The sequence below is a fragment of the Calypte anna genome, chromosome 2 (genome assembly GCF_003957555.1).
Source record: "Calypte anna isolate BGI_N300 chromosome 2, bCalAnn1_v1.p, whole genome shotgun sequence".
Lineage (NCBI taxonomy): Eukaryota > Metazoa > Chordata > Aves > Apodiformes > Trochilidae > Calypte > Calypte anna.
This window is the reverse complement of record NC_044245.1, coordinates 133,094,273-133,111,473: the sequence shown is the minus strand read 5'-3', so window position 1 is coordinate 133,111,473 and position 17,201 is coordinate 133,094,273. Positions and strand designations below refer to the sequence as shown.

General features: G+C 35.9%; 1 protein-coding gene across 1 annotated transcript in view; it reads left to right on the top strand.

The window, feature by feature from the left end:
* Nucleotides 1-17,201, top strand: part of ANGPT1 (angiopoietin 1) — a 157,824-nt gene that overhangs the window by 116,666 nt on the left and 23,957 nt on the right. The window contains exon 7 of the mRNA XM_008502688.2: nt 6,931-7,097. Coding sequence (XP_008500910.1) covers nt 6,931-7,097 — 167 coding nt within the window. The remainder of the gene's footprint in view (nt 1-6,930; nt 7,098-17,201) is intronic.

Below are 17,201 nucleotides of genomic sequence, written 5' to 3'. Positions count from 1 at the left end.
TAGGTTAATAGTTGAAATCTGTGACCTTGAAGGTCTTTTCCAACCAAAATGACTGTGTCTTTCTATGGATACAAAAAATGAGTTTTCTTTAAAACATACCCATCTCCCTGGGGTACACTCACTAGGTCTGCATATTCCTTGGACTCACTTGTTATAGAGTGAAGACAGTGTTTGGGACAGAACTTCTCAACATTATTTGTCTCAGTAGGAAATACTCTCCTGGTTTTACTTAGACAGTAAGGAATTAGACTGAGGAAAATTCACTGTCTGTTGTGTATGGGTCACTGTAGGAAGCAGAGCTGTTTGAGGCCCATTGCCTAGCCAGAAGTAACATTTCTGTAAGGTTTGCCTGTATTTTCTTGCTGTGATTCTTCCTTATCAGGAAGCCTACTACTGTTGATCCTGTCTGTGTCTGAGAAAAAAAAATTAAAATAGTGAACCTTATTTCTATATGTCCACTATATTCTGTGCAACTGCCTGAATTACTGCTGGCTATCAAAAAGACTTTGAGACATGCTTTTCAAACTTGGAATGATTATACAGATATACAGATTATACAGTTTTTTGTTTAAACTGACAATAACTCAATTTTTGTTTTATCATTTTGAGAAAGTACCTGGCTTCAATCTAAACATATTTTTTAAATTCACCTCCAAATGCATATTAGTATTTCACAGAAATATTTTCTGATATTTAGTATTATATTTCCTTAAGCTAGCAATATTTAAAACTATTTTTCTCTGAGGAAATCAAAGCAATTTTTATAGACCACACCTTTATTTCAAATAATACAATCAATAATTCAAAACAGTGGAAATGAGAGAGTATACTGATGTTTTTAGAAATCATGTTCTGAAACAAAATCCATTCCACATTCTCAGCTAAGGCAAAAGGAGCTGTATAGTCTTTATGGCTTCTGGGAAGACACTGCTGCTGTAAAACACTGAATTATTATCTGCTTTATTCAGTGAATTGTCTGACATGCGTTGAACTCATAGGATATATTGACTGTGTCTGGTTTCAATTTTGTTTTGTCTATAAAAAGTCAAAGCTTCCTATGAGCATTATCAGACAAAATAAATAAAGTAAGAGAGATAATTGTTTAATGAACTTGGAGTAACATTATTCAAGCAGAATACCCTCACAGATTTTGCCAAAGCTAATAAAACTCTTTTGCACCCTACTTATTATTTTTGAATAAGTATCAACTTTGTAAATTCCTAAGGTCATTTTTAAGATCAGTGTTAGATTCTGTTTCTTTGTACTCATGACTGCTTTAGTAGTTTTGACTCTGTTAATCACCATGCAACTGGAAATGAGGTGATGCAGAACCTGGATGTCATCTAGAGTAAATATTATAAAATCATGCACATTTGTCTGTGATTCCTGGTTCTAAGTACTTAAATACATACAGAAGAATAACAAATAACTATTTTATTTTTTTTTATGTAGCAGTTGGGCACTATTTCAGAGTTTGAAATTTTGTTATATAATTATAGGGCATAAAGAACCAGAAAACTCCTTTGCTTCATCCTAGTACATAAATGGTGTTATTCCTTGATAAAAACCCTATTTTACTAATTGGATGTGATTTATAGTGTTTTAGATTACTTATTTAAGATCAACATTTTCCAAAATATGATCTTAATGCAAATTTCAGGAGCAAAAAACATGTTTCTACACTTGTGAACAATAATAAAATGAACTATTAAAGTAATCTGTGCTAGGCATATTTGGGTATCCTGTCTGTGGCTTGGTTAAGAAAGCATATTACTATAGTTAAATGCATATATATATATAAATATATATATATATAAATAATTAAGAAAGCATATTACTATAATGTAAGGATATTTCCAATTCCACAGAGTGCAAATGAGGAAAATGTAGGAGGACTCTGAAAACTTTTAGAAATTCCTTACTTTTTCCTATTAGACTAAGCACTCTTTTGGGTACCTAAAGACCGTAATTTGTCAGTCATCCCAAAACTTTATGCAAATTTCAAGGGAAAAGCAAAATGAACACTTTTTATATAAAATGGAGTGTTTAATGAGCTAATCCCTCTATTTGGAAATATACTGAATAAATATAGAAAACTTATGACAAAATAGTTTATCTTGGTAAGTTAAAATACAATTTTGGAACAGCACTTACTACCCACTGGGTTTCAGAGCCATTTAGAATGCATTTGACTACAGATATATTCATGAAATACAGATGTTCCTTTTCTTAGTACATTGATAGTTGGGGATGACTTGGATCATCTCTTGTACTTTCTTTAGCTCAAAACTTTAACACAAATAATTCTGGAAGTATTTGCTATAGCAATATGAATGCAAAGCAGTGAGTATGTTGACAGAGTATATCTATACTGGGAAACACATCTAATTACAAGAATGGGCATGGAATAAGTCAATCCTAATGTTGTTAACTTCTAAGATCTACCTCTATGTCCTAAGACATCCTCAAAACCAAACTCCTAGTCCATAGAAGATGACAAGTATGGTCTAAGACAAGGTAAAGGCATCTTATCCCTTGGGACCCTAAAATTTCAGCAGCTGTATAAACATAAGCAGTATAAACATAAATGTTCTGTTACCTTAAATGCTTGAATTTCATTACTGAATGCTTGAATTTTCATTACTGAACAGCTACCAAGTTGTCTCATGCACAGCAAAATTACTGAGGTTTGCTTTTCTGTGGGTATTTTTCCTGTGTCCCACATATAAGTTCCATCCTTGTTAGTAATACTCTCATGAATCCCTATTATTTTCTAAGATTCTCTGTGGCAATAACTTGAGTTCCACTTTTATGTTCCTTATATCTTTCCCAGATGTCTAAGGGTCCACTTAGGCAAAATATGTGCTTGGCTGGATGGTCTTCTCCTGCCAATAGGCAATTAGAATGAGCAACTGACGGGCTTCTGCTTCAGAATTTCTCTCTGCAGCAACTCATCCCAGACACCAATTCCCCTGAAACTTTGCTGAGCTTCAAGTTTGCGTGATTTCTATCCCATCCTCAGAAGTCTGCAAAAATAAAGGACAGATGGGCATACCAATTGCACAAGCTTGTTTCCCTCAGTTTTCTGGCTGAAGGAAAACAAAGAAAAGATGTTGTGTTTGAAGATAAAACACTGAGATGTACTTTGAAGGCTAAAGATCTTGAAGGCAAAACGTGGTACAATATTCATTTTTTTTTTTGCAGCCTCAGCATTACGAATGGGAATGAAAAGTTAAATCTTGCTTTTCAGTAATTTTTTTTCTAATAATACACCATTCCCTTCTGCATCCAAAAGCTTACATATCTTGTCAAATCGTAGTGTTCTTGTAGCAGTGGCAGCCTAAGTAATATATAAACAAGAAAAGCTGTGTGGTTATTAAGTCAGCCAAAGTATCTGGGAAAAAACAGCAAGCATGCAAGTCTCTTCAGGTCTGAAATAAAGGCAGTAAACTGCTGTTGAAATACAGGTTGGAAACAGTTGAGTTTGGCATAATAAAATTATGCTTGAAGAAATTGCTCCCAACTCTGTGCTTAACAGAAATGTATTGCTCCTCTCTGGTTTAGATCTATGAAAGCTTTAAGTGCCTGATTGTTTGTTTGTTTATTTCTTTTTCCAGCCATATTAGGTGTTTAATAAAATACACTACTTCTCCCTGGGAACATTTCTTGCTGCAAAGATATGTTTTATACTCCACTTAATTCCATGGTTTTCTTTTCATGGTCTCCTTATAATAGGATTCAGTTTTTCCTAACTAAAGTGGTGGCTTTCCTCATAATTTTTTTTATTTCTTTTTATATTCCTTCTGTTCCCCTTTGCTACAACTTCATTTCCTCTGGTCAGGAGAGCAAACCACTTAGTGATAGATTTTCATCTTATTGTAATAACATATGTGAAAAGGGAGAAGGAAGTGTAAATGTGAAGAAGAAAAATTATTATTTCATAATAATTATATATGGTGTCTGGAGTTTATATAGAGCACATAAGGGAACACATAATGTTAAAAAAGCCACATGTATTACATTCTGAATAGGCTGTAATCTAAATAAGATAAGACAAATGTAATTCAACAGAGCCACAGTTCAAAGGGGAGTCCCCTCAGCTTGCCAGCAATGGGGAAAAGGGAGAAAGGATTTCCTGAAAATCTTCTTTTAAAGGGAGACAGCTGATAATAATATATCTTTGGTGAATAAGAAATTATTTAGACTGCAAAGAGGCATAGTTTTGCTAATATATAAATACCTATGCTCCAACTTCCGCTTGCTGGATTTTAGGGAGACGAACTCTTAGGTAGTCCCTGCACAGCATATTTTCCCTCTCTCTGAGACAAGTGGCAATGACCACTGGTGAAACAAGATGTCAGGGACAAAGCACTGACTCCTCTGGTATGGCACTGCCAAAGCTGCTAGAATAGGAGAGATGAGGTGTGACAGTAGTGGGGCAGAGAAGTCAAGGAGATGGAAAGGGTCAAAGGAACAGAGAGAAAGATGAGATAACTGCAGAAGGGTATGTCAGCTGAAGTCAAGGCATATGCAGGTAAGGAACAAACGTTTTGTATGATACCAAATATCCATGTGAATGTGATCAAAGCACTGGAAAACTGATTGGTCAAAGCAAGATATTACCAGTACCAGCTACAGTCAGTATTTACAGGAACTTATGTAGAAAATCATTTATTTGAGAAAGAGGATATAATGAAATAATGTGCAGGAAAGGAAAAGCCAACTAGTAGTATCCTCCCATATTTCAGTTTGGGTTTTGTCTGAGACTCACCATGAACTACTGAATTTCAGTTCTTGCAGAGTAAACACTTTGTCTGCGGGAAACATTTGGTGGTCTCCATGCCAAAAGGCAGATATACTTATTGAAATTGTAAGCTCGGGGTACTTAGCTCAGGGTAGTCAAATGTGTCATGTCTTCTTCCCAGCCTCCTATCAGTGAGCTCAGGTGGGCTAATAAAAAAAAAAATGACCTCTCAATAGTTTTCTAGTGTTTTCTAGTATAACTCCCTGTAGGAACAATTTAAAAATCCCTCTGTATTATATTCTTTTGATCCAATCAAACTTTTAAACTTCCACTTATTTTAAATTAAGTTACTTCAGAAGTTTGCAGCTGGTACACCTGTGCATTTCCTGAGTGAGGTATCAGCTGAGCTGCAGCTTCTCTCACTGCTGCGAGGCCTCTGGTGAGGTAGGATTTCACCCTCAAAGAGACCCAACTCCTCATGGGCAGGAGCCAGGGGCAATGTAAAAAAACAAAAGAGAGAGAGGGATGTCCTTTCAGTGCTTACATCTCACATTATGAGTGACTGAAACTTCATACAGAAAAGAGCGATTTCTCACCTATGTGTCTCACATTTCCTGTTGCCTACCTTCCAGTCCTATGGAAGTCTCTTAACTTTACCACCTTTAATAAAAAAAAAAGGTACTTTCTGTAAATGTTCACTCTTATTCTTGAAAATTACCCTGACTCATTCAGTTGCAGATCACATTGCTGAATTCATGATCTGAAACTATAAGAAAATGTTGCCTGTTGCATGCCATGAAAGGGAGTGGGGAGGAAAAGTAACGTTCTATAATGAATGACAAAGGAAAATATCTGTGATTGGTCACAGTCTATTCCAAAACCAGGCTTGTTCTCTTCTTTGTTTCTTTCCTTAGACTAAGAGTCTTAGCTTAGAACACAGGGTGAATTATTATCATAGGTGAGCAAATCTTCCATTCTTTCATTTTAATTTGATCAGTAGCTGAAACACTCCCAGCCCATCACTATAAACAAATCAGAGGTTTTCCACTTCCCATTTTCCAGTTTCCAGCTTGAGAAACATGAATAACCATAGTCAGGTTGAAGTTGATCTTATTCATAAGTAAAGATTATGATTTTTAAAAATTTTTGTTGTTTAAAGAGACAAAAAATGGAGCTAAAAGTTCTCAGGTATGAATATTTTATGAAAAAAAATTCTAATGTATAGTAAATTAATGGCATTAAATAAAAATTTAAATGTAATGCATTAAAATCTTTAAAAAATTTTAAACAACCTTAAAACTTGGAAGATGCGCACTTAAAAAAAAAGAGATCTAGGAATAAATTTTGAAAAATGGTTATGTTTTTAATTGATTTTTCCACATTTGAAATGGTTTAGCTTGTATAACTGCATATAAGATCATTTTAATATATGAAATATGAGGTTAGATACTTAAAATTTTATACTGCTGTTTATCTTTCATTCTTAGAAAATAAAGTTACAGTACCCTCTCCTGTGCTTTGGATAGTTTGTAGGAATATGTCTGCATATTTTGGTTCAAGATTTTAAAGCATGAAAACATGTATAGATGGATATTATATTTCAGCTCTGCAGAATGAGAAAAAAAATACTTTCTAGTAGTCAAAATCTGAGCCAATATGAGATTTAGAGGACCAAGAATGAAGTAAATAAATGTTACAACTCATGATCACCAACAGACACTGACCCACCCAGAAGGTCTTATGTACAAAAGAGGATTTTAAACTATAATCCTCCCTCCTTCAGTTGTGGCAGACACTTGACAAGATAGGAATGGTCCATTCTTCTTTAAAGATTAAAACACAAGCTATCATCCACAGCTAAATTGAATTCACTGTGTGATCTAGGCTAATTTAACTGTTTTTTAACCTTTTCTAGTGTATAGCTGTATTCTGCTCTAACTTATCTTAATGATAACCAGGGTTAACACTATAGAAAATGTGTTCTAGATTATGACTCTGTCCAGAATTCCCATTGGAGGATGTATAAGTACAGCATCATGCTGCTATGTATTATCAAACTGAAACATAGAAAGTTATGAGCAGTAATTAGAATTCATAGGTAAAATGTAATGACTATTTTATTATTGTATAAAGATTCTATCACTTGCAATAATTACATCTAGTTATTCTGCCAACTTTTTTTCTAGGGTTTTGGTAGCCCATCAGGTGAACATTGGCTGGGAAATGAATTTATCTTTGCAATAACAAGTCAGAGGCAATATTCTCTAAGAATTGAATTAATGGACTGGGAAGGAAACCGGGCATATTCACAGTATGACAGATTTCACATAGGAAATGAAAAACAGAATTACAGGTAAGAATCTATTGAAATTCTTTTGACTCTGTTGAGTGATAAATATTGTTTACTTTCCACATGCTAAATATAAGAAAGCATAAGAAGATGATACTGATTTTCATCAAAAATTAGTAAGAGGGTAAAAATAACATAGAAATCTGATTTCTCAGTGATGGCAGGTTAGAGTAAAAATAATACCTGAGAACAAGGGTTGAACTCTGAATGATGCTGGCTTGTAGAAGAGTTAAAAAAATTGTGTAAATTTCAGCATATCTGAGCCAGTCAAAACACAGAACTGACTGAATTGAAAAGGGCTATGGATTCTTCATTATAACTGGAAGGATTTCTACCTCAGAAGATAAAACTGGAGGGATGAACATGGGAAGAAGAGGCTGAAAATGCTTTTAAAACACCTGATAATTTCTAACTAAAAATTTCAAGCTAAAAATTTCAAACTAAAAATTCAGTATGGATGAAGAGGAAAACCAGAATGCTGGATCTTATTGTGACGAAATGAAACAAAAGTCAATGTCAGGTACTGGATAGCCTTGATTCATCATCATTTGAAAGGTAAAAAAGTAGGGAATTTAAACCTGCTTATTAAAAAAAGGAACCTTGGAGACACCAGTGTTATGGATGACTTAAGTGGTTTAATTTTATTTTTTTAATAATAATTTATTGTACTGCTGAACAAAGAAAATTAAACCCAGAAAAATATCTTTATTTTTTTATTACAGCACATCTAATTAGCATAAACCTTAGTAGAGAAACAAATACATTGTAAACCCAAACATTCAAGTCATAACATGTGAGATTAAGTTGGTAGCCAGATTTTTAAATTCAAGTCACTTGATTCTCAGAAAGGTTGGTTTCCTTTCTCTCCCTTAGGCCTACAAAGAAATGGAAGTGAGGGCAACTGGCTCGCTCTGCTGACAGGACTCTGCCCATATGGGACTAGAAATAGTGCTCCATTCAATCTTGGGGATTGGCAAAGTGCACTGACACAGAGTGTAAAAACACAAAGCTACATTTAGAAGCAATCTGAGTTTAGCTCCTGTGTAAATCAAGGTTTATCCCAGGGCAGACAAAGGACAGCTCTGTCCTCCATTGACTCCAGCAATGCCCTGCCTGGCACTGCCCATGGCATGACATTTCCCTGGATTCAGGAAAGCAAAGCACCCATTTGAGGCACTTTTAAGCAAAGAGTGAATATAAGTAAAGGGGGTTTCTAAAAAAGGAAATTAGAACTACTGATACAAAACATAAAACTAGCAGTGTAATAGTAGATAATGTGGTGGCCTAAATATTAGTACAGGAAGATGTTAAAAAATGTCAGGAAAAAATGGGAGTAATACTTGTCACATGAGAAAAAATCTCAAAGGACAGAGTTACACATAGTTCTTAAAATTATTATGAAAATCAGAGAAAATGGCAGTTTTACTCAGAGCATGAATTAAGATGCCTGAATTTGCTAACAAGAGCTTTCTTTTTAGCTCACATTTATTCTGTACTGAATAGAGACAACACATTGTTGAATCAGAAGGATGTGGAAAATTTAACTTACGTTAAAGCCTATGTTAAGGAAGGATTTATTTTCAGAACTCCTCTGGATTCATTCATAGCAAAATAATCAGAGAATTTCTTTTATTTTTTTTCAAAATGCTAGATTGTATTTGTAGTAAGATAGTACAGCAAATTAGAAATGCTTAAGGGATTTCTGCCTGTTATAAGTCCATGTAATGTGCCCAGAGTAGAAGAAGAGGCAATGAGTTCTGGGGAAGGTTTGACTGTTGTCTCTCCAACAGTCGAGAAGCTCTGCTGGGGGCTGCAGCCTGAGAATACCTCAGGTGCTTTCAACTGATCAGGATAATAAATTCTTAATTACTTAAGAAATGATGTACAGTTGCCTATGTATGTATATATATATATATAAATATATATATATATTTGATTGCCTTTTTCCTGGCACACTTTTAGCCTGATCCAAGCAGCACTTTCCCAGGCAATTTATGAACACATCTGCACAATCCCATGCAGCAGAGACTTTTTCCAATACACACTGTGAGCAAGTCTCTGTTAGTTTGTTGAGGAAGAAAGTCTGACCATACAGACATGAATAGTGGTGTGTTGTTAAATCTGAAGACCAAAGAGAAAGCCCTAGCTCAGGATTTAAACTCTATTCAAGTTCTTATATGTTCTTTGCCATCTATAATAAACTTTACTTCAAAGTCTTTGAAGGACTTGGGCATAGGATTTGTCTCTCTTCCTTGTCTGATAACTCAGTCGCTTGGAGATTTCTTAAATGGATTAGATTTCGTATTTTGATAAACAGTTCAATAGCCCTGGAAAGTCATCCTGGATCAGTCAAGGTCTCCAGGTTCTCTGTAAGAACAGGGAAATATTTAGGAATCTAAAGTAAATGCACTTTCATTAGAAGAACAGGAGATCTTTTGGAGATATAAACTATGTTTTCCGAACATGGATACAGTTGTGAAAACTGATCCATGAAAATTCTTGCTGAACAAAAAACCCCAAAACAGGGATGTATTCTGTTATTCATGTTGAAGTCACTTTTCCACAAAGTCAGAAGGAATTTGACTTGAGACTAATGACTGCAGCTTTGGTTCCTGTCCTACTCTACAATCCAATGAAAGTCCAGAATGAACTCTATTCATGCTGGTTTTGTGGCCTCCTTACTGAAATTCCTGTCTGGGGAACAGGGAATAAAATCCATTCATGTTATCCAGGAATAAACAAAGAGCATAACCTGAAGAGGTAAAAAGGCTCTGTCTATCTCTGTTGGCCCTTAGGGTTTCAAATTAATTCCTTGGTTATTTTCACTGAAAAAATATATGAATACTTGAAGAAAAAATCTGAATAACACACTAAGAGTCCTGGAAATAATGAGTATTAGCCATGTGCAAACCTAAACTGTCTTTCATTTTTGACAAATATACTAGTGCTTGTGTCCAACAAATGTTTGTCCAACAGACATTTTGTAAACCAAAATTATGTTGGATTCCCTTTAGAAATTATTACAAGAATGCATCCTGTGCATGAAAACTCTTTATTTTGTTTGCCAGCTTCACTATCTGTAATAGAAGCAATTCCAGAAGGCAGGCCAAATAAGAGCCTGATTATTGAGTCCTAAGCAGCTGGCCACTCTTCAGAGGATGCTGTTTTCTCTTTATCTGAGGAGCTGCCATTAGGCATTTAAATGATTCCTCTGGATCTGAAAACCACAATTCCCTGCCTTCTGTTCACTGTGCCTTTCCTTCACAGTTGTCAGACATTTGCTGTTTGCTTTCAATACCTCAAACACAATACAGAATACCTGTTCAAAACTAGTTTCTGTTCATTAGAAATAAGTTTGCCAAACAAACTAGAGTACTTACTTTGGAAGCTGTTAGATTTATCTGCTAACCTACATTAAATGCTGATTCTTCAACACTATTTGCAAAGATAATTGTAAAAAAATTCATTATAGGATGGCTGCGCTGTACATTAGTTTCAAATAATACAAGTTCACTAAAAAATAATAGCCAGTAAAGAGGCAAGTTTCCATGCTGGTCTGGGCACTCCATCAAGGAGATATGAAATAGTGAAAGGGCACTGAAATGAAAGGAGAAGCTGAAGAGATAGAACATCTTTCATTTTTGCTGTGACACTACCTGAAAGACATACAAAAAGCCAACTTATTGTTCCAGGTCTCATATTTGATTATAATAAATTAAAACTAAATCAAACCAAAACAAATCTACTTGAGGTGACAAAATGTGTCTGAGAAAATACAGAAAATAATTTTCATGCTGTTTTTCAAAAATCCATCCCCAACATTATGCAAAGTTTGATTCAGTCTGGATAACTCCCAATTGGTGATTTCAGAAGGGTTCTGTTTGTTCTCTGGGCTCTTTGTATTCTCTTTACTACTTTTTATTACCCTAAAGAATCAATGATTAAAAAGAATAATGCTGAACACATGTATGATAAAAACATACTTGTTTCTCTTTCAAAATGAGACAGCTCCAAAAGGGTTTCTGGGAATGCAGAATAAAATCTATCTATCCCAGATGAGGACTGTGGAGAATAAAGCTGAGATGAGAGGGTGGATTACTGAGGCAATAAATGTATAATGATAAATGGCAACTGAAACAGGAAAATCAAGGTTGCACCACATGTAAAACTTTCAATAGCATGGAAGTATCTAAGCGATTAATTTGCTTTAGAACATCCATAGGCAGCTTATCTACACAAAATGATTACACAAAAGGCTGTTGGTAAATGTGATAACAACTATTTCTGCCATTCCTTTAGTAATTCTTATATTGTGGCAAGTAAAATCTCTATAGAGTGAGAAAAGTCAGATCTTGCAATCCCCATTTAGTGCAGCATTTCTTAATTTCAGTCAAAGGAATTATTCATAGAACGATAAAAACATAAATTGAAAGACAATCCCAGAAGACACGCTGCCTGTCTTCTTTTCCTGTGCAGACTCTACCTAGCCTATTCCTGATAGCCTGTTGATATTGTTTAAAGTTCTTAGAAAGTGTACAGTTATGACATACTGCTCTTCTGATCTGTACCTTCAGACCCTCCAGAATTAAACAGGAAAAGTAACCTTGTGTTGGGGTTTCAGGCACCACACTTCATAATCCCACATACCAGCAACTGAAAGCTTCAGAAAGTTATACTGATGCTGCATTTTGAACACCACTAAATTCATCCTGCATACACACCTGGTTTTGCAACTTGTGATACAGGAGCAGAACTTCTGAAGAGGCCACTGGATGGGCAATAGGGGAAAAGCAGTTTTCAATTAGCTGATCTGTTTGTACCTCAGAACCCTTAGAGACATTTAATATACCCTCACCTTTCTGTGACAGTGTCACGGAATCATAGAATCATTGAATCAGCCAGGTTGAAAAGGACCTCGGAGATCATCAAGTCCAACCCTTGAGCCACTACCACCATGGTTACCAGACCATGGCACTGAGTGCCACATTCAGTCTCTTCTTAAAAAGCTTCAAGGATGGAGAATCCACCACCTCCCTGGGCAGCCCATTCCAGTGCCCTCTCTGTAAAGAATCTCTTCCTATATTCCACTACTTAATCATGTCTTATTTAGAAAACCTTTCCATTTCTTCAATGAATGGTACCTATGGTACCTATATGATAAAATGATTAGGTGAGCTGAGGTGAGCAAGACTTTGGGTTTAATGTAGGTATAGGTGAAAACTGATGGTAGGCAGAGATCATCTTAACTTCTGTGATAGAATAATTAATGTGAAGGTTCTGGCTGACCCCTGATAGTTGAAATTAAGGAGAACACTTTTTATATTGGAACCAACATGCTAAAGAGATTAGAAAATCTTATGAAAAAATGAAAAAGAGCATAAATACATTATTAGTAGAATAAGTAAGAGACAATTTGACAGGAGACAATTGTGCAGGAAAGAGTCAGATGTATGAGTCCTCATAAGGAAGAAGTTGATGGAATTTGTTGCAAACAGGAGGCAGAGTAATTTAAATTATTCAGAGCACTGTTATGGTGCTGTGGTTCATATAGATCTAGATAGCACAGTTTCTGAGAGTTCTAAAATACTCTTTCTCTTCAGGCTTTCCTTTGGGAAACCAGAATGGTCGTTGAATGTAAACTCATGACTGCTAGACTATATGGGAGCTGGCAGCAGAGAGTTTTTAATTCACTGAGTAGAATCACAGAATCATAGAATAATTTGGGTTGGGAAGAACCATTCAAGGTCGTCTAGTCCAGTGCCCCTGAAATGAGCATGGAAATTTTCAATTAGATCAGGTTACTCAAAGCCCTGTCCAACCTGACTTTAAATATTTCCAGGGATGGGGCATCTACCATCTCCTTTGATGATTTGTTCAGTGTTTCATTAGCACTACTGTTAATATCTGAATATACCCTCTTTTAATTTAAATCTATTACCCTTCATCCTATCACAACAGTATATTGGGGGTTTTAGCTCTTTTTTGTTTGTATATTTATTTTCTACTAAATTGCACTGAGGCAAACTAGGTAGGTATCCTGGAACCAGAGGCCTTGGTGTGATATTAATCTTTGATTTTTTTAAGGAAGATGCAGCTGATTTATTTTAATAATTGTTGCTGAACTAATGCTGGAATTTGCTACCAAAAGTTCTCACTTTTCTTTCTGCAAAATGAAGGAGAATTTTTTTGTCTGATCTTTTAAATTGTACTAATAAAAGTGCTGCAGTATATATATGGAATTATCACTGGTGAATGTGATTTTTATGGGGATAACTGCATTCATGTATCTTTAATTTTAAAATATATTCCACAAACTATTACTCTTTCCTCTATAACAGAACAATAACAGGTCATTGGCACTTTCCTCAGTGCATGAAAGCTCAGTTTTATCAATTGATGTGGTTCTTTGTTATTAAGAAGGCTTTTCAGTGATGCATTTGCTACAAGTAACATACATCTTTCTTGGGTGACTTTAGTGGTTTAGGTAAAGCAGGCAACCAGAGTGACTTTTGTTTCTGAGCCATCTGCTCAGATTCTTCTGTGCTAATCTTATCGCAGGAATTCAAAGGGACCATTTTAAGATGGCAAAGTAAAAGTGCAGTGGAGGACACATAGGAAATCTTTAGTGAAGCAAGAAAATAAAACCAGAGCTCCTGATACCCACACCCCTGTGCATATCAAAGTAATTGTCTCGCCAAATATGAAAACTAAATGTTTCAAAAAAATAGACATGGTGTGAAAATTTTAACCCATAGTAATTAATTTTTCTTTGACAACTTGAAATTCAATTTGCAAGTCTACTTAAGAGGAAATATCCGTACAAAATCCTATCAACAGGCAGAATGATATCTGTGCTATACACACTTCCCATGATTTGAAAATGTATTTAATATTTTTTCATCAAAAATGGTATAAAATGTGTAATATGGAAAACAGATTTAGTGTATTTTTGTGTATATAAATATTTGGCTGAAATAACTGCATTCTAGTTAAGAGCACTGTCAGTCCACCAATGTTTGATGAAGTCCAACTACAGGGATTCAGTCTGATGCCCATTAACCAGAGGGCTTTCTGGAACCAGGCCAGGGTTAATATATTATACCAATGACTAATGCTCACTAGCTCTCCATGCATTATCTCCAAATGTAAGCAGAAAAGAAATGCAACATTTTCTCTGACTAACTGAAAGTTGATGCAAATATACTTGTGGAGTTTATGAATAATAAAATTTAACTTAATCCACACAAATCTCTATGTATACTATCCATCTACAGCTGATCATTGCCTGCTCTAACTACATAAAGCTCATTTGCAGTTCACCATACAACAGCTGTGTATATCCTTAAGCAGGAACTGAGGTTTTCCTCTTCTGTGTTCAGGAATTTAATAAAAACATGTATGTGCTGAGTGCTGGAAAGGAGTGACTGAGCAGAAAAGGGGAAGTGAATAGTGAGAGACAATGATGGGAAGAGATAGAAGAGGGATGATGTGCAGCTCCTGAGAGGGAGAGGAGAAGATGCTATTGGATATTATGTTAGGGCCTTGTGGAGCACTTTCCCCCACCACATGCCCATTTTGGTGGGAAGTTGGCCAGGGAGTAGGGGGCAGTTGCCAACACCAAAGCATTTATTGCTTGTATTCCCTTTAAGAAACAAGAAAACAGGTTCACTTCAGCAAAACTGAAGGCCCTCCATGAAGTGGTATGTGATTCTTTATTATCCCCCTGGAACTTCATAACTGGCAGCTCTGCAAAATCTACTGACTGTCTGACACGCTTCAGTGAGGAAAGAGCACAGGCTGCAGCCGTGAAAACCCAGCTGTACCAAACCCAGATGTAACAGATATTCAATATAAAACTATATCTGTCCTTATGAAGTGCAATAATTGATTTTCCAAGAGTTACAGATTTTTAAAGAATTACCAGTAAGATATTGTACTAACATAGTTCACTGAACTGTCTTTCATGTGACAGAAAGGCATTCATGGTTATTTTTCTTAGCCTATAACTTTATAAATGAGAAATTTATTTTGGAAATTTATGATGTGGTTCAATGTATGTATTATGGCACAAATAGTTACAAATGTGTCTATTTCCTCTGAAAGAGTTAAGTATTTGCATTTTCATCATTAGCCTTCTTAGTCATTGTAAAATGAATGCTGCTATTAGTCTCTAGGCCCTTGTGGTAAAGAATATATACATATTCAATTACAGTAATATACTTGAAGAACACAAATCTCCTCACCTTTCTAAATTGATGGATCACAAGCATGAATGGATTGAAATAAAAGATATAGGAAAATATCTTTTTAGGAACTGAAATGTCAATTTGTATATGCCCATGAATAATCCAATTTATCAGCCAGTATCTGTTAAAAACCACCATTGAATCTCCATACATTTCTTTTTGGGTTTTATTTTGGACTAAAATAAAGCTAGAGCTCTTTCATGCACCAATATCTAGGATTGAAAACAGCCATGAGGAAAATTACTGGAGGGTGTTGGTTGATGCTCAACGTGAGCTGGCAATGTGCACTTGCAGCCCAGAAAGTCAGCTGTTTCTTGGTGGCATCAGAAGTCAAAGGATGTGATTCCCCCCTCTTCTTTGCTCTCATGAGATGCCACCTTGATTATTCTGTCCAGATCCAGGGTGCCCAACATAAGTAGTACAGGGAGCTGTACTCCCAGAACATTTCCAGAGGCCTACAAAGATGGTCAGAAGGCTGGACAGGATGAGAAAGTTAGGTTTGTTAGCCTAGAGAAGAGAAGGCTCCAAGGAAACCTTATTTTCAGGTGCAGGGGCTTTTCACAAGGGCATGTAGAGATAGATTGAAGGTGAATGGTTTCAAGCTGAAAGAGGATAGATTTAAATTAGATATTAGGAAGACATATGAGGGTGGTGAGACACTGGAACAGGTTGCCCAAAGTTGCCCTCCTATATTTCCTTCACCAAATCTAGATAGCTCTATTTTATCTCGATTTCCATGTACCTGTAGAGTCCACCTACCAGGGGGTTTTGGTAGGCTATTGATAATGAAACCTACAGTAATTAAATTTGATTGTGCTCTTATGTTTGTAGAAACCTGTTTTTCCTTTGGTGTTTCAATCACATAGCTGGGAAGAAGTTCATCTTCCACCACAGCTATCTCTATGGGACATAGTGTTCATGTCTTTATCTTCTCCTAAATTACTTTTTTAAGAAGAGAAAAATACAGAGTAAGAACAAAAACATCTTACTTTTCCATAAAGCTTATCTACAATAAAATAAACACATCAGCTCAAATTACTGATTACTTGAGACAGGGAAAAAAACGTTTGTAACAGTTTACTAGATTTAAACATCATCCTGGATTAAATGAAATTAAGTGCTTATTCACAGATCAGACATGGTTTCCTAGAGGTAGGGGAGATAAAGATTTTTCAGTGCTAACATTAAAGCTGTTGAGCCCTAGGACCAGACTGAAGGATCCTAGCTGAGACAGCTTGATTCTCTGTGCATGCCTGGGGAGAGATAAGCTCCCGAGACAGAAGCCAAATCAGGCGACGTGCAGACCAGAGAGCTACCTAGAATTAACCATTAGGAAATTCTGCAAAGAGCGAGACATCCATTTATATCCACTGATGGTTCACAGCACACAGCCTGAAGGTAGGAGATGATGTCCTGTGTTAATCAGGAAAGAAATGAAAGACCCTGGGTTAATGCATTCATTTGCCAGAGGGGGTCCTGACCACAGCTTTTGCCTCCCAAGAGGAAGCATAAACCCAGGCTGGTTGATGAAGCTCTGATACTGTGCAGGGAAGAATTCAATGCTCATTGAATGAGTAGGTACCAAGTCATTTGTCAGTGAGATGGGAGAAAGAATTCTAAGTTTATGCTTCCTACTCCATGGATTGTGTCTCATATTGAATTAAATGGGCTTTAATTAAATGACACAAACATGTTATGAATCAGTGAGGGCTATCTCTGAGCTCTGAACACTATACAAACAATTCTGCTAGGCTTACACTTGTACTCCCTCTAAGGCTCTGTGAATCCTGAACAATTTTTTTTCGGTGGGACGTGTTGCTGGTTATGGCACCTTTGTGAGGGAAGTTTTGTGGTTTTAAAC